Source organism: Mchenga conophoros, linkage group LG20, assembly GCF_057382185.1.
Source record: "Mchenga conophoros isolate Kocher_MC1m ecotype Shallow Benthic linkage group LG20, M_conophoros_male_GT1.1, whole genome shotgun sequence".
Taxonomy (NCBI): Eukaryota; Metazoa; Chordata; class Actinopteri; order Cichliformes; family Cichlidae; genus Mchenga; species Mchenga conophoros.
The window spans coordinates 22,976,645-23,000,696 of NC_140545.1; the positions used below are offsets into that span (position 1 = coordinate 22,976,645).

The window sequence follows — 24,052 nt, forward strand, 5'->3', positions numbered from 1 at the left end:
ATATGCCTGATTATTCAAGACTATTCAAGATTTAACAAGGAGCCAACGAAGAAAAGCCAGTATGGGAGAAATGTGCTTTCTCTTTCTAGTCCCTGTCAGTACTCATGCTGTAGCATTTTGCATCAACTGAAGGCTTTTTAGGAAGTTTTTAGGAAATCCTGTTAATAATAATAATTTGAGGAACACAGTCCAGAATAAATGCACACACTAGTCCTTCAGCATCCCTCTGAGTCAGGATGTTTCTAATTTTATAGATATTGTCCAAATGGAAGAAAGCAGTCCTACACATTTGCTTAATATGCACGTTTAAGGACAGATCCTGGAACTGGAAAACAACTGGAGAGTTTTCATATTGTTGCAGTGCAAATAAACAATTGTCCCTGCAATGTATTTATACAAATGCATACAAAGCACTCTAAACATAAAGTTTACAATACCTGCAATAGTAATCTTGGCAGAAACTGCTATTCTGAACCTAAAAACAGTAACATGAATAAACCAAATGCCTTCATATAGAACTGTTTTTTGGACTGTAATACGCATTTGTTTACTGCCCTTTTTTTACCCTTTCAGGATGATTTATATTTTTATATGATATATTTGTGGTTTTTCATTGGAAACTTTTTAGTGATTGAAATTTTTTGTTGTCTGTACTGTATTTTTATTATACAGATCAGAGCTAAATCTTGGTATTAGTATCCATTTTTGATGATATTTTTCTTCCCTTATTTTTGGGTTCAGATATATACTTGAAATCAAAGCTGACAGGAAGCTGTTACATCCCCGATTCATTTGGCTGTTGAAGTTATTTTCTCCTCCAGGCTGGAGGGGAAGTGATATATGCGTGTATATCATACAGTATAGTAAGGAACAGTGTTTATCAGATGTTTTTTCATGTGATGGCAGACCTTTTACTTTCTCATAGTTTTATTTTACTCACGATGATCTCCTTAGTTTGCATACATGATTAAGCATGTTTTTTATTTTGAAGAGGTTTGACAATAACCTGATACAAAGACACTGTTTCATATACTATAAATTTGTGCCAGAACTGGCAGAAAATCAAAAGCTTGTAATCTCCATGGAAAATAACAGTGTCACAGTTTGGAGAGATTTTTTTTCTCCTGCAATCCTTTATTCTATTTTACATTCACACATATATTTCATTGATCATTTTAATTTATCTTATTATATCAAACATATGGGAAATAAAGTGCACTGAAGAGTTATGGCACATAAATCTTGAAGTTTTGAGGAGAAAGTTAGATCTCAGATGAAGTGTTGCTTCTTTTTGATGGGAAATGTCAAGCCAGGACTGTTGAGTTATGAGCTATTAAAAATATGTAGATATGACAGGGCTCCTATGAGGAAGGTTGATGCGAATTCTCTGTTGGTTGCTTGGCTAGATCCATAAATAAATAATCACATCGATGAATGAGTGAAGGGAATATCAGAGAAGACATGTTCCATGATCTTGGAATGAAAAACAAGCTCAGTGCTATTACGTCTATGGGCCTCAGCTAAAGTTCATTCGCTTTTTGTTGTCCCTTACCTCACAATGTCAACTTTGACAGAATCAAGCTGACAGCAGACTTGTATAGTAGAATATCTTGATGTCATAGTGATAAGCAGCCAATCGGACAGGTACCCCTCTGTGTGCATGTGGGACCTCACTTAAAATGAACACGTCTCCAGTGAACATGACAGAGTTTTTAACCTATTAGACTGATGAACCTAAAAGTTTCGAAAGGTAAAAATCTCCAGAAAAGGACAAAACTTAGGATGAACTTGAATGAATTAATGTAAACTCTTTTCACTTGTATAAGTATTGTGTACTTGTTTAAATACATACATACATGCACATATTCAGACTTTATTAATTCAGTATAAAATCAATAAAACTCATTGTTTGTCAATGAAGTTGACCTATACTTATTTGCTTTCTTGTCAAAATATTAGTAAGATCAGTATCAATCTTATATCTTTAAAATGTGATACTGCAATGTGCGCGCTCTCGGCCAAGAAAGTCTACTACAACATTCATCTGAAAAACAAAAAAGAGAAAACAGAACAAAACAATGCAGTTCAGTGTTGGCACAGGGTAAAAGAAAACAAATGTTCACTTGTGATCTTTCAAGGAACTGGCTGGCAAAGTATTTAAAACTCTGAACAGTCCTAACACAGCCGTTCTGTAATCTAAGATAAGCAAGGTCTATGAATTGTAGTGACAGACAGATCTGAGCGTGGTATCAATCTACTCTTGTGTTTCACAAATCGATCTATTGGTGATTTGCTATTTGAAAATCTTTAAAAAAAATCTTTTGAAATTGTGAATAATGTTTTGTGATGGATGACCAATCTTAGGTAATATCATTTACAAAATGCACCTCTATTTTGTTCAAGTGTTTTGCTTGGTACGCCACTAATATTATATACAGAAAAGCTGGTGGAATGCATTTAACTATTTACATAATCCCGTCTATGGCACAAGTTGTAATGTTGATGGTAATACATACCAGGGTAATAATGTAAAGTAGTCTCTGAAAACAGAGCTTTAAATAGAAAACAGTTTCTTACTTCTTGGTGTAAAATTGTTATTTTACTTTTATTAATCTTACAACAAAGTAAAGAAATACAACTAGTGGAAACTAGAGCTAAATGAGCTATAGAAGTGTTACTCTGAAGGTATTACATAGATTAAGTAAGTATTCAATTTACCTCTGTCTAATACAGAAGCTCTGTTCATCTAATTCATTGATTTTCTGTCTGTGTCGCAACCTGACCTGATTTTGCTTTTTGCTCCCTGTGATGTGGGTTAAGGCACCCATCAGGGATTAAGTATGTGTGCCAGCAGGTACGTGCACCTTGTATCTGACTTAAATATGCCATTATTAAGCCATCTAGAAAAAAAAATACATCACATTTTTTACTACTGCATTTTGTACATTGCCAATTATACCTATTATTTCTATTTTTGAAATCAAGCCAAAGTAATAGCAGTGTAAACTCTCAAGTCTTTAGTGACATACAATAAATTAAAAAAAGCTACTTTTCATCATTTCAAATCCCAGCTACTTGACCCTATTCTCTCTATGTTCCTGCGTGCTTGTTTTTTGATGTTTCAACCAAATTGAACACCCTACAGGCAACTGCATCTTCTGAAAACACTTCACAACAATGTGTTTGATTATCAAAGGGATGCCAATAAAATTACTTTTACTCCCACATTAACAGTTTTTGACAACCTGCTACCTTATGTTTCATCTTGCGAGCTCCACCTAATGCGTGCATGGGGAAAGTCAAAGATTACTTGCTAAAAAAGATCGGAGTTTGGCTTCAAAGTGAATTTACTTATGCAGTTATGTGGGTTTTTCTGCTTTTTACTCTATCTGAACAAAAGTTAAATTTATGGTTAAAATTAAAAAAGAAGAAAATAAATAAGAGTCAAAGCTAATATAACAAAAAAGGGGGCATACTTCAAGCTCAAATGTGTTGCATTATGCTCAAATACGCCATCCTCAGATCTCTACACAACTGTCAGAGTAATCTGGTGTGAGCATACTCACACTGCATTTTATTTCTTCAAATCTGCTCTAAGCACACTAAAAAAAGAAAAAAAATGTAAACATATAATATTGACAAGGCCTAACACGTTTGCAAGTTAGACACTGTACCTTATATGCTGATGAAGGAAAAATGCCATAAATTGTGCCAGCATTTCTTGTTTATTCACTGGCTGCAATTTATATTATTCATTCAATAATTATCCCCCATTCCTTCATATGTTCATTTGTTGCTCTAGTAATTTGGAGATATCTCTCAGACCCATGTTGTTAGGCCTTTCCTTTGAAGTTGGGATGCTGATAAGTCTCTCAGTGGGCCGCCCTCTCTTTAGCCCTGATTAGCATGATTTTCATTACCATACTGTACATCAACAGCATCTTTCAAGAAAAAGAAATACTTTTGGAGTATTTCTTATACACACACACACACACACATATATAACATACTGATACTGCTATAGTACTTATTTTGTTTTACTGCCCTTATATTATCATAAAATATCAAATGCTTGAAGAAATATTAATACGTAATGTATATTATTCACTTTTCTTCTCTTTTCTGTCTGTTTTAATATGCACTACACAGAGACTTTTGGCCAAACCAAAGGTGTTTCTCTAGCTCAATCTGTCTATGTGATGCACATTAAAATTCACTTCAAACAAGCCTTGGGATAAGGTTGTTCAAGTCACACAGCACTTTCTAATCTTATCCCTTTTTTCCTTGATACCATCATTGCCTTCCTCTCTGTTCAAATAGTATCCAGTTTCACTGAGACACCAGATCTGATTCCATCTCACAATTTCTTCCCCATTTAGGCAAAAAAAAGGGAGTGAATCTGAGGCTAAACAAGTCAATAAATGATCAGTAAGAAGAATTGGGATGGGATGTTAAAACTAGTTCTCTTGGTTGTACTCTGATCTGGCCTCAGCACCAAAGAAAATTCTTTGGGCTAAAGCCCTTCCTGCTTGGCTGGCAGAGCTTTAGCATTAAAGCCCTTTATTTTGTTTCTTACCCCTTTTTCTCAGCAGTGACATTAGTTGTAGAGTGGCTGTTAAACAGAGTGGAACAAGTAAACACAACTGCACTGGTGAAAATTCATGAAATTGAGAGTTTTAGAGGTATTTGACTGTGTAAGGCAAAGTCAAGCCAAATAAAGTCAAAAGAAAAAAGTAGATTCATTTCTGCCTCATGGCTAAAGCTGATTTCCATGTGACTTATTCTATAGTTTAATAGAGATATGGTGATGGTACAATTATAGAACTATGCACTAACATTCACCTGGGATTTTTGGAAAAATGAATTATAAATGTAAAAACAATTGACTTGACTTCAGTTCAGTTCAGTTTTATTTATATAAGTTCAAATCTCAATAAAAGTCACCACAAAGCACTTTATATTTTAAGGAAAAATCTCTACAATAATACAGAGATCAGAGGACAATGACTTAATCTCAGTAATAAACAGAAAGTCCCTGTCTACTTTTCTTTGAGTTTAAAAATAACATTTACAGAGTGCAGTTTTCCACCATAACTATAAGGCTGGCTGCCTTAACACTGAGGTAGCAACTGTACTGTACCAGTTACTACCCTCAGAGTCTATGTTCATTACTTGTTGATCGATGACGCAGTCATGGTACTTACCGCCTTTAAACAAAAATCCTTTATCACAGGAATTGAAAACAAACCAAACACATATCTTATTATTACAGCAACCACAATACCAAATTGCACTTTGAGCAATCGCTGCCAAATTCCATGCTGTGATTTTGTTGTGTGTTTGTTGTGCTCAAATAATAAATACATTTTGGACTATAATACAGGATCAGTGAACCACTGAATATGCCAGGGATAATGAACAAAATATGAAATCTTAAAGGAAAACAGAGTGAAGCTTAGTTTATACTTTGCATTGAATCTATCTAGAGCCTACAATGCAGCCTACACGTTACTACAAGTGTATCTAAATGCTACTTGGCAGTGGGGTTTCTATGTCATTAATTTTTAGTTTCCTCTATTTTTTTCTCACTCTACTTCCTGTGTTCACTTTGATGTAGTTGGTGACTCCAACAAAAACTTTCTTGACCTATTCTGATTTCCAGTTTTTTCTTAAGTGTGACCTTCCGATATTGATTTTTTTGCAGATTCTGGTGCCCTGTCTACAAACAATAACTAATAGAGTATGGAAATAAAATGCAAAGTTTTATTTCCATAATAAAATAAATTACAAAATTATTGAATAACATGCTCCACTAAATAAGTTACTACTACACCCACCTTTACCTAAAATAATTTACCTTACCAAACAAAAACTGGTGTAACACAACAAAACAAATGTCAGGTACTAACATCCACTATAACTGATCAGCGAATAACAGGTCATGCTGAAATAACTCGAATCCCTGGCATGCAATCTCTAAGCACAAAAATCCTATTTGAGTTGGACATGATGAACTAACCTAATGTGGAATAAATGTAACTCAGAAAAGTCGAATCAGAAAATGGCAGTTGCTGGAAATTTGCACAAAAAACAAACAAAAAGAGCACACAGAAAAAACATCAAAACAGTGGAAGCGAAAGGGACAGTTACACTGAATTAAATTGGAGGCTACAGTGATGTAACATGTAATTCCACTATTACTGCATTAGCTTGAATAAATAATAACAGCTGGCACACATAAAGCAAACATGTTCAAAACGCTTTATCTTTAAAAAATAGAAAACAGTGGAGAACGGTTATCTTTCATTTTTATGTTTCCCTTGTCAAAGCTTGAGGAGAATTCAATTTACCTCAACCTGACCTCATGTTTTTATACTGTATTCATCACTTTATGACCACCAGAAAATAAGTTTGTTGTTTAAGAGTCCTTCACGATCTGCAGAGTATTTTTATATTGCATGTTCTCTTGAAAGATTCTCCAATTAATTATTTTCCAGACTGCATGGGGCACAGTAGGAGCAAGGGCAGCAAATGTGAATAAAATGGTTCAATTTAGAGGGGACTCATTCTGCCAAGTGTGTCTGATCCACAAGTGCTCAGTGACAGAGTTCTTCACATTGATGGCAAAAGCTTTGGGTGTTCAGCTAAATCCAAATAATGCTGACTCTTAACAGTAAAGACAAGTGTTACTTTGATGCAAGTATCTCGTTTGCTTAGATATTCCAAGTTGGTACTTTTGTCTGTAAGAAGGATATCAGGATGTGAGGAAATGAAGATAGACAGACAGGGTAATAAAGGAAAAGCATTGCAGGAATGAAACTATAGCATGTTTTTATATATTTTATATTTTAGCTTTGGATTTGCCTGCTTTTCCCTATAATTGGCAGTGTGCCAATTAAGAGGCAAGGAAAGACACATATCCAATTAATCTTACCTGGTGTATTCACAGGAGACAGGACAACGCCTTCTCTTCTCTTCTCTTCTCTTCTCTTCTCTTCTCTTCTGTCCACACATAAAATGGATAAAACAAATATTACAGGTGCAATTAAATGTGCGCCTAATTACGGGAACGCTCCTCTCCTTCTCATCTGAGATTCAGGATTGTAGCCTAATACTCTGTAGTGGTACTGAAGCAGGCTAATGATTAAGACTATGCTCTGGATTAGCCCACAAGGATTAGAGAAACGTGACGCCTCACAAAATTGTGAGCACTGATTGCCAATTCTTAGTTTAGATTTTTAAAAAAAATCTTTTTTATATATAATTTAATTCAATACTGTTGATTTATATTTACATTATCATATATTCCATATTCATTGCATGTAAAGTGAAATGTTTTAAATCAATTTTGTTTAAACTTTGGTTATTATTTATTCAGTATCTCCAGTATCTCAAATTATTATATTTCCCAAGAACAGTCAAAAAGAAGTCAAAAAACAAATTGTGAAAATTATGTACTCTGATGTACATACTCAGTACTTGATTGGGGCAACTTTCCACAAAATTTCAGTGCAGAAAGGTATTGCTAAATACCAGTCATGAGGTTGCAAACTGCTGTCATTCACTGTCACAGCGATTTCTCTTTTTTCCTCCTCAGACACAGGTGTGCAGCTGACAGCAGACAGCTGAAGTGAAATAATGTTTAATATTTATAATGTTTAATAATATTGACAAGAACACATTATAATAAATGCTTACACCAAGTGTTACACCAAACCAAGCTTCTTGCTTAATAACCCCTTTAAGCCCACGGGAGTGTCCATGATCCCAACTTCTTTTAAATCCCGGTAGGCTTCCAACTAAATAAGCTAAAGCAATGCTTTTTTCTTTTTCTTTTTTTTTTACATATGAAAACAGAGGAATTGTACTTACATATCATGCACTTTCCTTCCACTAATGGCTTTGCAAGAATCATGTAAAAAAACCAATCCAGAAACATACTTTGCCGATATGATCAGCAGTTGTCAGCAGGAACTATCATGTGTCCGCCATTACCTGCTAAAACCGGAAGATATGTTATTTTCATGTTAAAGTTTGTTTTTTTTGCGAGAATGCCTCATGACAGTGACGTAAGCGAGTGCGACGTTTGTGACAACAGCTGTGTGCAGATCAACAATGGATCATATATCGAGTGTGGGAGAGAGTATGAGCGTGCAGCGTTTAAAGTGTGAAAGTACTGACCTGACTTTAAGTTTGATTCCATAAAAAGTGACAAAAACATTAGTGTCTGTTGTGCGTGGGAAGAAAACTTCTTTTTAAAAGAAAAAAACCCCTAAACTTCCAAGCAAGCACCGGGAGTACGCTACCACGTAATGGGAAACTCACAGAGAAACTCGTGGATTCTTCCACTCACCGCTGTGGCACACCTGCACCAGGGTAAATGGAATATTTTAAGCCCCAACCAAGTATTGACTTTAAGAATTAACATAGCATCAGAAGTTGGAAATTTCTGTATTGTAAATTCTTTGTTGATTGAAGACATTTTCAAATAATTTGAGTTTTTAGATCCTGCACTATAAAAGCAGAATTCAGAGCGTTATATAGTTTATTCAAAACCCTTCCATCCCCATAATGCACACTGACACAATCTAAAATTGCTACAACCAGTATTTTCATATACAAAAAAAATATTTTTAATACGAAAGGAAGCATTTTTACCATTGAAGCCACATTATATTGTTGTCAAAACACTGCAAAGCTGTGCCATCTTCTAACTTAACTGATTTGATTTTATGGGCCACAACATTAGTGTTTTGGTTTTGTTTCACTACTCTGCTCAGCAGGCAGTTGAGGATAAACCTCTTTACTGCTAACTTCCAAGCTTCAAATTGAAAACAGACAAAGCAACTTGTTGGTGAACACAGTGGAGCAATTAACAGTTAGTGAGCCACAAATTGTCCCTCAGGATCTGGTAGTCACCAAAAAAATGGCAAGAGGAAAAGTGATTATTGGACTGGCATTCATCGGTTGGATCAGGTATTCATTAAGCAATAATTAATTAATTGCCCACTCTACCTTTTTCAGCTACATATGTCAGTGCTGTGTTTACAGCTTGTTGTTAAGAGACAAAACATTTAGAGAGCAGGCCCCATCAAAAAAATAATTAATTCAAGTCAAAAATCCAAATTAACCTTTGCCCAGTAGTTTGCTGTTCACATAAAATGAAATAAAATAATCATGAAATATACTTGGTTACCAGTAATATACCATAGAAGCCCACGCAAGTAAATGATGTGTGTGGGAAACACTGTATATGTTTACAAAAATGTGTTCAGAAATAATAAATATCAACAAGCTTTTATTACTTCAATGATACATGTCTGAACTGTACAAACAAAAACAGTTTGACTCAAAAGCACAGGTCATACCAGCGCAGAAACCGATTTGATCCATATTCATGTAAATGATTGTGCATATGTGCATAATTTGTATCTTTTAATGTTTACTTTATGCATTCACTGATGTTATATAATTAAAAAGCATAATTTGACTGTATAGCAGACAGACACAGAAAAGTCATAGTAACAGAAAGTTGGAACAATGATCCGGTCTTATTTCAAAGTAGTCCATCACAAAAATTTGTAGACATTTCTGTTTGGTTGTTCAATGTGTGGCCCTTTGCTTACTGTAACAAGGTTGGTCTGACCCTCTGATGAAAAGGGCTAGACCAATACCAGCACACTGTCAACGCCAGATGTGTGGGGGGACGTGGGAGCGACTGCTTTTAGCAAACAAACAACATTGGCGATCAGCTGAGACAGGTTCAAACCCACACTCACCCTTATTTACGTTCTAAAAAAAAAACCAGGACAATTTTCGCACGAGGTCAGTCATGGCATACCTTTCCAGTTCAGTGTGAAATACTGTGTACTTGCATTCAGCAGGTGTGTCAGTCAGAGAGAGGCTGATGCTAGTGAAACGTCAGTTCCTCCTCTGTGTATTCATGTAGCTTCTCCTCCAGACTCTATGTTGTTTAGTTGCTAAACATCACATAACGGTGAAAACAAGCAGTAGAGTCTATATTTTATTTTATCTTCATGTTAGCTTGCAATGCATACATCTTGACTTTTGTCATACTAGAAACCACTGCCAGTATTTCCAGTTGCCTAATTACTGGACCTCAGTCTTAAAGGTGACTGCTTCATAGTGCTCCCCCTTGCTTCTCAATGCTAAAGAGAGTAATCTGTAATCTTTTGTTTAATCGCTTGAACAAGCAGGAGGGGTTGGAGAGAGAAGAAAAGGGGAACTAAAAACAAAAACACAAAGCTAGAAAATGCATGAGCTGCAAGTGTAGGAGCACCTTCGTGTGTGTGTGTGTGTGTGTGTGTGTGTGTGTGTGTGTGTGTGTGTGTGTGTGTGTGTGTGTGTGTGTGTGTGTGTGTGTGTGTGTTTGTGACAGTGTGCGGAGAAACAGAAGGGACTGTTGAGTGTTACGCTGTGCTGAGAATAGCTCTTAGAGAAGCACTATAAAGCCCAGCATTACCCCCCTCCACAAAAGACCTGCCTAAGCATTAAACACCATTATTATTTGAAACAATTTGTCCACGAGTGGCAGCCTATCTCCACGTGTATACCTGTGTCATTTTTGCCTTTCTCTGTGATTTTTATTTTTTTATTGATTCAATCCCACAAAGTACAGTTAGCTCTTGTTAAGCCTCTCCGACACAGCAGGGGCTCATCATTTAAAAGTAGAATGGGAGGGAGAGCCTTCAGTTTTCAGGCCCCTCTTCTGTGGAACCAGCTTCCAGTTTGGATTTGGGAGACAGACACTATCTCTACTTTTAAGATTAGGCTTAAAACTTTCCTTTCTGCTAAAGCATATAGTTAGGGCTGGACCAGGTGACTCTGAATCCTCCCTTAGTTATGCTGCAATAGACGTAGGCTGCCGGGGATTCCCATGATGCATTGAGTTTTTCCTTTCCAGTCACCTTTCTCACTCACTGTGTGTTAATAGACCTCTCTGCATTGAATCATACCTGTTATTAATCTCTGTCTCTCTTCCACAGCATGTCTTTATCCTGTCTTCCTTCTCTCACCACAACCAGTCGCAGCAGATGGCCCCGCCCCTCCCTGAGCCTGGTTCTGCCGGAGGTTTCTTCCTGTTAAAAGGGAGTTTTTCCTTCCCACTGTCGCCAAAGTGCTTGCTCATAGGGGGTCATATGATTGTTGGGTTTTTCTCTGTATCTATTTTTGTACGATCTACTGTGCAGTATAAAGCGCCTTGAGGGGACTGTTGTTGTGATTTGGCACTATATAAATAAATAAAATTGAATTAAAATCATGGCAATGGGTAGATACACGCAAGCATTATCATGATGTATTGTTTTGTAAGGTGGCAGTATTAAAATTTGGATTTTTTAATCTTTCTGTTGTTTCAGCTTTTGACTTGACATGTGTTGAAAAAGAAAGGACTAATTGATATTAATTAAAATTCAGCATGAATCCAGTGCTGCATACTAACATGAGGTTTTATGGATACAGCAAATATGCCATGGAGAAACACTCAGTATACAGAATACAACCAGAAGTTAGAGAAGGGATTCAAGGTCTTCATTGAGTTGTAGAATATTATGACTGTTCGCACGAAGAATTATAGGCCTAAGTGGCTGGTTTACGCTAAAACCACAGTGCTATGAGGTTGTATGCCAACTCTCTACTGATTTGTGTGTTGCTTTCATGTAGTTATGTGGTCTATCATCAACAGGACATCTGCTGTCAGGGAGTCAGCAGCAGTTGCAGTAATCAGTGTGCTTCTCCTTCCACCTATTTCTGGGCAACCTCGATAAGGAGAAGGAAAAATGCGGTGTCATATTTATTCATGACTACTTTTTCAATTTTCCGTTCTCCTCTCCTCCACCGAGGCTCTGCATGTACGCCCTATTCTATAGCTATCTTTAAGTGACAGATTAAAATTGAATGGCTTTCTTGTTATTCTATCTATAAAACAACAAAATCACGGCCATTAATATTTCTACTTTGGCCGGTAGGAGCCGAGGGAGAACATTTTTTTCACCTGTGTAATAAAGTAGATGAGGATCTCTTCGGTGGACAGGTAATCATTTTCTCATCATAGCAGGAGAAGATGGAGAGAGAAAAGAGAAATGGGAAATTGAGAAATGCCCAAAAGTGGTGAGAATACTAACAGAAAATAGAAAGAGAACAAAAGTGAGTAAGAATTGTAAACAAAACCAGTAAAAGAGAGAAAGAGAGAGAAAAGGAACAGAATAAGTTACGACTTTAAAGTAAACACAATATCTTAAAGGTGACAGCTCCTACAATCTTATAATAAGTGGTCAAAAAGGTCTAAGATCCATAAAAATCTCAAACCAGTTTAAATCCGATCCATCTCCTAGTCTCATTCAGGAGTGTTGCAATGCTTCAAGTGGGGGCCGCTGAATTGTGACCGCTCACATTTGATGCTCACTGGATCTCACACTGTGCCAAAGCTTCAACCATTCTACTTCAATTTTATTTGGGGTAAGCACGCACCACATGTCAAAGGTTTCAGTTTGACCCCGAGGGACAGAGTTACAGTATACAACCCCATAAAAAAGCCCATCAATAACAATAAAAAAAACCCACAAGCATACGCCCTGTTGGGCATATGACCTGGTGCCTTTTTCTTTTGGAAACTGTAGACACTTTCACTGCTGGCACTGACCCAGCTGTCATCACCAATGATGATCCTTTACCTGAAGAACGTCAGGTTATTTTTACAGAGAAGGTGTTGTTTTGCTCTCTGCACCAGTGTAACGTCTTTGGTTAACTGCAGATGCTAAGTTGATCAGAACAGGGTTTCCATTGAGCAAATTAATGATAACAGCAAGGCTAAACATGGTGTAAAGATTTTTAAAAATTGTCCTTGAAAAGGAGACCGGCTAAGTTTATATTTTCACTTCACCTTCCGCATAGTGATGTTTGGTGCTACACGTACTTCAGAGGCTATTATTACAGTTTTTCTCAAATGCTAAAACACATTTCACAAACGTTTCCACCATGTTCCCCAATGTCTAAACACAACACCCTTTTCTAAAGCTACATAAACACAACCACACCTGCCCACTGCAAAAACTCAAACTTTCACACCAAAAGAGCAGCTCGAAGCTTTCAAAAAATGTAAACACTATACACATCATTACACACTACAGCAAAACAATTGAAAACACAATGCTCATTTTGTGAGAAGGTTCTTTGTTGCATAACTGCCAATGCATATTTTTAGAAACCATACAGTAACGGATCGTCGTAGATCTCTGCAGACGATTAGGCATTTAGATTTGTGAGTTTCATATGAAGAGTATAAATCTATAGAAAATCCTGCATCTACGTACACTACTGTAACACAACTCAATGCAAAAACAGAATCTATTGCACACAACAGTACTCCTGAAAACATGATCAGGGTGTGAAGTTTTTTTTATTTACGTCATTCACACCACAATCACTGTGTGGCATCATGTCGCTGAGCTGCATCGGGCCACATCACCTCATCCACATCGCAGGCTATATTGTCTCTTGCCAGGCACCGCAGGAAAAACGCCCTGGAATGGCAAATCCATCCTTGGAAGGCCTCCGCTGGGATGTCAACACAGGCCAGCTCCATTGCCCTTAGGAGGTTCTCTCTTGTGTATCGTTGTCTGTCATAAACCTTCCATCTCCATGATGAGAAGAACTCCTCTATAGGGTTCAGGAAAGGGGAGTAGGGTGGCAGACAGACGTTTAAAAAGTGGTCACTGTTGGTGGTGAACCACTCTGATTTGGTTTGTTCTGTGGAAGCGGACATTGTCCCAAATGATCACATAAATGTGGTGTGCGTGTCCAGGATGGTGTTGTTGGCGGTCCAGGAGGATGTCTTATAGCTCCTCTAGGAAGGTGAGGAGACGTTGGGTGTTGTAAGACCCAAGGACAGCATGCCGGTGGACAAGCCCGTCTGAACCCATGGCCGCACAAAGGGTAATATTACCCCCCCGTTGGCCAGGGACCTCAGTGATGGCTCTTTGGCCAATGATGTTACGGCCTCTTTACCTTCGTTTCTGCAGGTTGAAGCCAGCCTCATCCAGGAAGAGGTACTCATGATGTCTGGCCATCGCTTCCAACTGTAATATCCTCTGTGAAAATTTGAAAGTGCACAGGTGTTCAGAACAACAGTCAATCAGGTAGCACAGTATTGTCCAGAAGTAATGTAGGCCACTGAGCAACACAGTATGTCCACTAACTGTACTGTGAACATGGATGCATACTTACACATACTTATAACGTAGGTCTTCGTGTCGCGCAGAGTTGCGCTCAAAGGGAACCCTATAGACCTGTTTCATCCGTGTCTTTTTGCGCCGGAGAACTCGGTCTATTGTGGCCAAGCTGACATCGTCAATGCTCTCAAAGTTGACATTATCGGCAATGACTTTGTCTCTGATCTCCCGGAGTCTGATGAGGTTGTTCCCACGAACCATATCCACAATGAGCGTTTCTTGTGCCACTGTAAATATGGCAACCCTCCCACTTCTATGTGGCATTCTTTCAACTCTACAGAAAGAAACATGTGTTGTCAATTGACATATGTTACAATACAGTCACAACTGATTTGAAACCAAAAGACTACTTTCACAGGTTTGTAAAACTGTATTGTGACAAAGAAAGCAATCGAGTACAATACTTGTTGTGTTGTCTGAATGCCCTGATCATGGTGGCCACGGTGAACCTACTCAGGTTTGGACGGACTCTTAGTCCTGCTTCAGCCATTGTCATGCCATGGACAATGACATTGTCAATGACTGTTGCTCGCATCTCGTCCATAATGATAGTGCGAGGTTGTCTTGCTCTCCCTCCTGGACCTTCTCCTCTCCCATGTTGGCCTCCTCCTCCTCGTTGGCCTGCTCCTCTTCCTCCTCTCATTTGAACTCCTCTTCCTCATTGGCCTGCTCCTCTTCTTCCAGGGCCAGCTCTTCTCCCTCCTCTGCATCAAATTCCTCTTCCCCTGACTCTGCCTTCATCCATTGTGTTTGTTTGGAACCTTCAGCATACTGTGCACTCTGAACTTGCTTTTATACATGTGGTCACAGCATTAGCAACAGGTGTCTTCAATTTTGAGTCGTTGTGTGTAATGAATGACGCCAGGTGTGTTCATTGTGTTCAAATATTGCTGACTGTGGCAAGCATGTTGCATCACATGAGCTTTCGTTTGAGAATATGAGCAGAGTTCTTTTGCAACTTGTGTTTTAGCAAGGAAAGATGTGTTTATATTTATGACAACAGAGGATTGTGTTCTGTGAATTGTGTCTTCATGTGACATGTGTTTATGATATTGGTAAATGATGGCTAGATTTAGTAAATGTGTTTAGACAACTGGTCATTTGGTTTAGAGGACTGGCTTTTGTGTTTTAGCATTTGAGAAAAACTGTAATATGGGAAATCTGTAACAAAATGCCACATATTTGCATTCTCTTAGCCAAAAGCCATATAAAGCATATAAACCTTTTTTAGCTGCATAAGCAAAATAATTATTCTTTAAGCAAAGTTATGCCAGTAATAGAGTGGAACATGTTGGTATTTTTATTTATTTTTTAATTGACTATACAAGGAAATACCAGCCAATCGGCCATCTGAAATGCTTACTTAATGGTTTGGTCATCAATGATAACATACTTAAATTTGACTTTGGTCTATTTATTATATCCTGGACATTTGCAAAGATAATGTAGTGTGTTTAAGAGGGGTTTGAATAATGTGATGCAAAACTGCTGTGCAGTGTTGCCTACTAAAGTGCTGCACTCAGAATGATTAGTACAGCACACTGAAACACAACTACTTATTTCCCAGTGTGATTATACAGAGTAAACAACTTCATCTGCATCTCTAGTACAAATTCGTTTATTTAAGGTACAATCTGCATAATTCATGATAATATAAAAGAAGGCATTATGTCGAAAAGCATGAAAAATGTGACTGAAAGTTAAATTAATTAACAGCCTATGTGTGTCAATGCGCACGTGTTTGTTTCATTTTTTTTCCATTTGTATGTGCGTTATTGACAAGCTCTGCACAGCATATTGCACACACACATGAACATGCATGGACTCATCCTCATCATGACTGTCCAAACATGTCACTGGCTGATTAAGCAGAGTGATGGATGTGTGTGTATGCTTCAGATGTCTACCACGCAAAAACAGGACAATGTCGATGTCAAAGCATCTAGCTGCTTTTTTTTTTTAGTTTGTTTCATATTGGCTTGAAATTTCTTCATCAATTTCTCTGTCTATCTTTGATTTTAGCTATTGCAGACATTGACAAACAGATCAACTTGACATCTCGGCTTTGGCATTCTTTCTTTTTCAGTTTTTCTTGCATCATCCTTTCTTGTTTTGCAAATGATCTTTTCCTGAAAAGGGTTAAACAGCATGATTACAGACATGTTTTGTCAACTCCTTTAGCAGATAATAATAACTTGCAATGCCACCTCTGACCACCTACTGTCTCTCTTTCCCCCTTGGTTCCCCAGTAAAGTATATTTACATATATGTTTTAACATTCTCTGTGTTCTGAAGGCAGGACTGTGATGCAGTTTTCTGCCTCGCCACTAGAGGGCGCGGCCGTTTTGTGAGTAATGTTTGACTGGGATGGAAAATGGTGTTCATGAAGGCAGTGTGAATCACAAGTTATGCTCGGGAGCAGTTTATGTGGGTTCAATGAGAGTGTGCGTCCATAAGACTGGTGAGTTACAGGATATTTCTTGTGTAAGAAGGATAGCCTGTATGTTTCTTGCTCTGGACGTCCTCTGTTTGTACATTTTCTATAAGCTAAGTTATCGCTAAGCTAAGCGGGCTAAGCTAAGCTAAGTTCGCCTAGGCCAAACTGAGTTCAGTTTGAGTTGGGGATTTGTTATGTGTATTTGCCTTCTTTAGTTGGCATCATAAGTGAGTGGGGCGCAAGAGTTAAGTGATGGGAAGATGTTTATTTTCTTTGTTGTCAAATATGGTTCAGACTATAAGTAAAAGCCGCCAGCTTAGTATTAGGGCCTATAAGACAAGTATGTGGCTGTAATATGTTATATGGTGATTATTGTTGTCTATAATTTGATTGTAATTTGTGTTCTATTTTCCATTCTGTTTGTAGAACCACACACACACACATACCCACACCCACGCTAAATCTGCCATTAAAGAGCTGAACGATCATCCCCTGTCCTCGTTAATTTCTGGAGGGTCATAGTGGCACTTGACCTGTGCACACCCTGCGATCACCACCGTAGAACTGAACCTCATATCAGAAATCATCATAACAAAATTGGTCCTTCGAGCCGGATAGGTGATTACAGAGTGAAGATGGATTATGACCCCCAGAGAGCAGGTGCACGTCCACGGAGGGCTGTGCGACCACCAGGATGGATGACTCAGTATGAAGGCTACACACTGCCACCCACTGCTACATTGGAGCAACAGCAGACTAGAGAGGGATACGCCAAGATGACGCCCCTCACCCAGACTCCTGGTTCTATTGGAGCTGCAGGACAGACTCCAGTGTCATCCAGCATCCCTCAGGAGTTCATGAACATTGTGCAGCAACTGCAGAAGGACAACAGGCAACTTCAGATGATGGTAGGAGACATGAGGAGGCAGATGGATCGTAATGTCAGCACGTTGGAATCCACCCGCTTACGTTCTGCCCAGCAACCAGGGGGCTACATTTCAGCTGATAACACTTGGGTCTCCACACCTCTAACTACACAGCCTTTTCCCCTGAGACCAGAGCAGCACAATATATCCTACACACAGGATGCAGCTGAAGAATGGCCAGTACCACCACCTCCAGTTTTTCTCCCAAGAGATCATCCTCATCTACCAGAGGTACAGTCTGTTCCACCTCCACCGCTACCAGCCATTGCACAAGAGCTTAGCCAACGCTTACAAGAGCTACAGTTACAGCAACCCTCAGCCACTGAAGCTCCTGAGTTTCAGCCTCGTGCGCCACAGTCCACCCCCTTATCTCAATCACTAGCTGGACCTAGTTTCGACGCGAACATGCTCCCCCCAGAACAAGTGCTGGCTCCCACTACAGCCATAGGTGTAAAGGAGAAGACCTACAGAGGACCATCGCCCTCCATCCCAGAGTTCACGCAGGGTGATCCCAGGCAGTTTGCTAGATTAAGGCTTGCCCTAGACAATATTCTCCCCTTTGATGCAACGGAGAGGTTCAAATATCAGGTCTTATGTGACCACCTTAAATTTGAGGAAGCTCTTTTAATTGCTGACTCCTACAGTAACTCACCTCACCCCTACTCTGACACGATGGCCTCGCTCATTAAACATTACGGTCAGCCGCACCAGCTGTCACTGCAGAGGATAGCAGAGCTTATGGATGAGCCCAGCATCCGCCCAGGTGACACAACTGGATTCAGAAGGTTTGCACTGAGAGTCCGTGCTCTGGTCGGCATGTTAGAGCAACTTGGGGAAGATGGACACATAGAGCTGCAATGCGGGTCTCATGTTGCTAGACTGACACGAAAGCTACCCCAAGACCTACGTGCTGCTTTCCGCCGCTACCTTTACCCACAGAAAGATGGAATACCATCATTGAGAGACTTTGCAGAGTGGCTGGAGTATGAGCTGGTCATTCAAGAGGGCGGAGATCACACAGAGAAGGTAGAGGAGAGCTCGAGAGACAGGAGCAGCATGAAAAGAGATAAACGAGCCACCAAAAGGACTACCACCGTGCTGCATGGTGCAACACACAACACTGCCCCCCAAAGGTCCTCAGCCACAACCCCTTCCACTTCTGAGGTCCAAGACAAGCACACAGCTTATTGTCCATATTGTAATAACACTCTGCACTTCCTAGATCAATGTGTCAACTTCAAGATGCTGACTAAGGAGCAGAAATCAACTTGGATTAAGTCCAACAATCGCTGCTGGCGTTGTGGGCGGCACCACCAGGCCGCTCAGTGTCGACTTAAAGTGCAGTGTAAGACATGCAGGGGAAAACACCTAGAGGCCCTGCATGAAGTGAATCTCAGACCTGCTGCACCCAATCCACCAATGGAACACGTCGCTGAGCTGGGGAGTAAACCATCTACTGAGGTACTTTATCTAGACCGGCGTGCTGGCTGTAGCCAAGTACTTCTGAAGATAACCAAAGTGCTGCTGCAGAACGGTGAGCACACCCTGGAGACATTCGCCATATTGGATGATGGATCTGAGAGGACGATCCTTCTCCCTGAGGCCACTCAAAGACTGCAGTTACAGGGCACGGCAGAGAGTCTTACTCTACGTACGGTGAGACAAGGATTGAGAACCTTGCATGGCGCATCAGTGACAGTCAAAGTCTCCCCTGCCAGCCAACCATCCAGAACATTCACCATTGAGAGAGCCTTCACAGCAGATGACCTAGGCTTGGCTGAACATTCCTACCCTGTGAAGGCACTTCAACAGAAATATAGACACTTGAGAAGGCTTCCCTTGCAGCCCTTCACAAATGCCCAGCCACTCCTTCTGATCGGCTCTGACTGTCCTCACCTAGTAACGCCCATCAAACCTGTGCGCCTAGGCTTACCTGGAGGACCAGCTGCAGTCAAGACTAGACTTGGTTGGGTACTACAGGGACCAATCCCCTCCCTTAAGCACTCTGCTCAACCACAACAGTGCCTCTTCCTCTCAACTGCCTCTCCTCAATCAGAGCTTCATAGTCAAGTAGAGAGGCTTTGGCAACTTGACACTCTCCCATATCGAAGTGAGAAACTAGTGACACGGTCTCGGAGGGAAGAGCAAGCTATGAGGCTTTTGGAGGCAAAGACGACAAGACTGAATGTCGAGGGAGTAAACAGATGTTCAACTCCCCTTCTGCGTGTCAGTGATATGCCTACACTCCGGGTGCCACCTGAAGCAGTACTCCCCAATCTACGTGGCACGGAGAAGCGCCTCAGTCGAGACCCAGAGAAGGCTAAAGCTTATCAAGCGGAGATGGCAAAGTTGATAGCAGCAGGCTATGTCAGAGAAATCAGTGAGGAGGAAATGAGGGCCTCCACAGAATCATGGTTCATCCCCCACCACATGGTGACACACAACGGAAAGAACCGTGTGGTGTTTAATTGCTCATTCACCTATAGGGATCAGAACCTCAACGAGCTGCTTTTACCAGGCCCGAACCTGGGGGCCTCTCTTCTTGGTGTGCTGCTACGCTTCAGAGAACGCTCCATCGCAGTTAGCAGTGATATCAAGGGGATGTTCCACCAGGTGAGACTACTGCCTGAGGACCGGCCACTACTACGTTTCCTCTGGCGCGATCTGCAACGAGACACCCATCCCAAGGTGTATGAATGGCAGGTGCTCCCCTTTGGGACAACATGCTCACCGTGCTGTGCAATTTATGCACTCCAGCGACACGTCCATGACCACAGTGACCAGGGAGATGACGTGCGTGACTCCATTGAGAAGAATTTTTATGTTGACAACTGGTTACAGAGCTTCTCTTCTCCAGATGTGGCCACAGAGGTTGTGGACAAACTACGGTCACTATTATCGGAGGGAGGATTTGAGCTCAGACAGTGGGCCAGCAGCACCCCAGATCTCATCAGCCATCTACCAAAGGAAATAAGATCGGAGAGCAGCGTACAGTGGCTGAATCAAACTGATATGGACCCTCAAGAACCTGCTCTAGGTTTGCGCTGGATGTGCTGCTCTGACACTCTGCACTACAAGTCCATGCAGTTGGAGAGGAATCCTCCTACCATGAGAAACATCTACCGGGTTCTGGCGAGTCAGTATGACCCACTAGGGTTTCTCGTCCCCTTCACAACGAGGGCGAAGGTACTAGTCCAGCAGCTGTGGGACAAAAAGCGTGAGTGGGATGACCCCCTGTTACCAAGTGACCTGCTCTCGGCATGGAACGAATGGGAGGGTGAGCTGCAACATCTGGACGACATTAGTCTACAACGTTGTTATGTAAGCCCAGAGCTGGACAAATCTGACAGTAGGCGTGAGTTGCACATCTTCTGCGATGCATCTCAACAAGCATATGGAAGCGTTGCCTACCTACGGACGGAAGATGCTGCTGGAAAGGTGGAAGTTGCTTTCCTGACTGCCCGCTCTAGGGTGGCCCCTAAACGGCAGATGTCCATGCCACGTCTGGAACTATGTGCAGCCTTGACTGGAGCTCAACTTGCTAGCCTGCTGACCAAAGAGCTCACCCTACCACTATGCAGAGTGGTGTTATGGACAGACTCCACCACTGTCCTAACATGGATCCAGTCAGAGTCCTGTCATTTCAAGGTGTTCGTGGGAACTCGGATAGCTGAAATCCAGGAACTGACAGACAGCCAGTCTTGGCGTTATGTGACAACATATGACAATCCGGCAGATGATCTAACTAGGGGTAAAAGGCTACAAGACCTCACAGTCCAGTCCTGGTGGGCATGTGGGCCCCCGTTTCTGCAGCTACATCGAGACCAGTGGCCAGAGCACCCAGCCACACCATGTACAGACTTTGCTGAGGAGCAGCGTAAACCAATAACTTGCTTAGCTGTGTCTACTGACTCTATCTCCCTGCCTGATGCACAGCAGTTTACCAGTTTTAGCAAGCTTTTGGAAGAAACAGCCAGGTGCCTTCACGGGGCGGCTGGTGACAATCTCACATCAGAGAACTACAAGGAGGCTGAGCTTATTCTGCTGAGAGCTGCTCAGAAAGACAGTTTCCCTGATGAGATCCAGTGCCTGACCACTGGGAAACCAGTTCTCTCATCCAGCCGTCTGTTTTGCCTAGACCCGGAATTTGATAAGTCGCTTCAACTCATAAGAGTAGGTGGTCGTCTCAGACGATGCCATGATTTGGAAGCTGCTGTGATACATCCAGTAGTATTGGACCCTAAACATCCAGTCACCAGACTACTCATCCGACAGGCTGACAGTGATTTGAAACACCCAGGAGCAGAGAGATTGTTTGCAGAGTTGAGAAGGAAATACTGGATTCTTCGCGGCCGTGAAGCCGTAAGAAGCGAACAGCGCTCCTGCCCTGAGTGCCAAAAATGGAGAGCCCAACCTGCCAACCCAAAGATGGCTGACCTTCCCCTTGCACGCCTACGATTACATCAGCCAGCCTTCTTCTCAACAGGCATCGACTGCTTTGGGCCAATGCAGGTGAAAGTTGGTCGGAGAAATGAAAAACGCTGGGGCCTGCTCTTCAAATGCTTGACGACTCGTGCCATTCATATTGAGGTGTTGTCTAGAATCAACACCGACTCATTTCTAATGGCATTAAGAAGATTTGTCTCTCGTCGTGGGAAACCAGCTGAGATACTGTGTGACCAGGGAACAAATTTCCGAGGTGGGGATCGGGAGCTCCAGGAAACTTTCAAAGCCCTGCATCCTTCTTTACAAGGCAAGTTAGCAGAGCAGCAGATCAAGTTTCGATTTAACCCTCCCAGTTCTCCCCACTTTGGAGGATCCTGGGAGCGAGAGATCAGGTCCATAAAGGCAGCTCTGGCCTCCACATTGGGCTCACAGGTTGTAAAAGAGGAAATACTCCAAACAGTGTTGATCGAGATCGAGGGAATACTCAACTCGAAACCTTTGGGGTACGTGTCATCAGACGTGGCTGACCCAGACCCCATTACCCCAAATTTGTTGCTGATGGGGCGGCTAGACCCTTCCCTACCCCAAGTGATATACCACGACTCAGAGCTCATTGGACGACGATCATGGAGGACCTGTCAGGTGTTATCCGATCGCTTCTGGACACAGTTCATACGCCACTACCTGCCTACACTGCAGACACGGTCAAAGTGGCAGAAAGACACTGCTCCGATCCAGCTGGGCACTGTGGTGATGATAGTGGATCCCCATCTTCCCAGAGCATCATGGCCTGTTGGGAAGATCAACAGGGTATTCCCCGGAGCTGATGGTTTGATCCGATCTGCAGAAGTGGACGTAAAGGACCGTACCTACGTACGCCCAGTGAGCCGCCTTATTCGACTACCTGCAGTACCAGAACAAAATGGACAGTAAATGACATTCTGCAAACTTGCGAGGGCAAGTTTGGGGGCGGCTGTTCTGAAGGCAGGACTGTGATGCAGTTTTCTGCCTCGCCACTAGAGGGCGCGGCCGTTTTGTGAGTAATGTTTGACTGGGATGGAAAATGGTGTTCATGAAGGCAGTGTGAATCACAAGTTATGCTCGGGAGCAGTTTATGTGGGTTCAATGAGAGTGTGCGTCCATAAGACTGGTGAGTTACAGGATATTTCTTGTGTAAGAAGGATAGCCTGTATGTTTCTTGCTCTGGACGTCCTCTGTTTGTACATTTTCTATAAGCTAAGTTATCGCTAAGCTAAGCGGGCTAAGCTAAGCTAAGTTCGCCTAGGCCAAACTGAGTTCAGTTTGAGTTGGGGATTTGTTATGTGTATTTGCCTTCTTTAGTTGGCATCATAAGTGAGTGGGGCACAAGAGTTAAGTGATGGGAAGATGTTTATTTTCTTTGTTGTCAAATATGGTTCAGACTATAAGTAAAAGCCGCCAGCTTAGTATTAGGGCCTATAAGACAAGTATGTGGCTGTAATATGTTATATGGTGATTATTGTTGTCTATAATTTGATTGTAATTTGTGTTCTATTTTCCATTCTGTTTGTAGAACCACACACACACACATACCCACACCCACGCTAAATCTGCCATTAAAGAGCTGAACGATCATCCCCTGTCCTCGTTAATTTCTGGAGGGTCATAGTGGCACTTGACCTGTGCACACCCTGCGATCACCACCGTAGAACTGAACCTCATATCAGAAATCATCATAACACTCTGTTAAGAAAGAAAGTACGTAATTCCTGTTGTCTGTTGCATAGTACACAGTGTATGCCAGATGGCCATTTTGTGTCTACATATTTTCAACAAGAGAAAAACAATCAAAATTCTGATATAATACTAGTTATACCAGGGGTGCTATATTGTGTGAATTATCACATTAAAAATGTACAATAGTTTTATTTGACATGGTCAGTAGTTCTTGAAGGAAGTGATTCATTTTAAGCACAACTGTGAGTGTTTCAGCTTAATCCTTTAAGTCATTAGCA

General features: G+C 41.1%; 1 protein-coding gene and 1 pseudogene across 1 annotated transcript; one reads left to right on the plus strand and one right to left on the minus strand.

Moving 5' to 3' along the window:
• Positions 1–13,640: 13,640 nt before the first annotated feature.
• On the minus strand, positions 13,641–14,450 carry LOC146550808 (uncharacterized; annotated as a pseudogene).
• A 3,093-nt stretch (positions 14,451–17,543) lies between these two features.
• LOC146550809 (uncharacterized) lies at positions 17,544–23,771 on the plus strand. Its single transcript, XM_085259990.1, has 2 exons — positions 17,544–23,208; positions 23,611–23,771. The coding sequence occupies exon 1, from the start codon at positions 17,544–17,546 to the stop codon at positions 22,989–22,991; it is 5,448 nt and encodes a 1,815-aa protein (XP_085116116.1). The 3' UTR covers positions 22,992–23,208; positions 23,611–23,771.
• Positions 23,772–24,052: the final 281 nt, after the last annotated feature.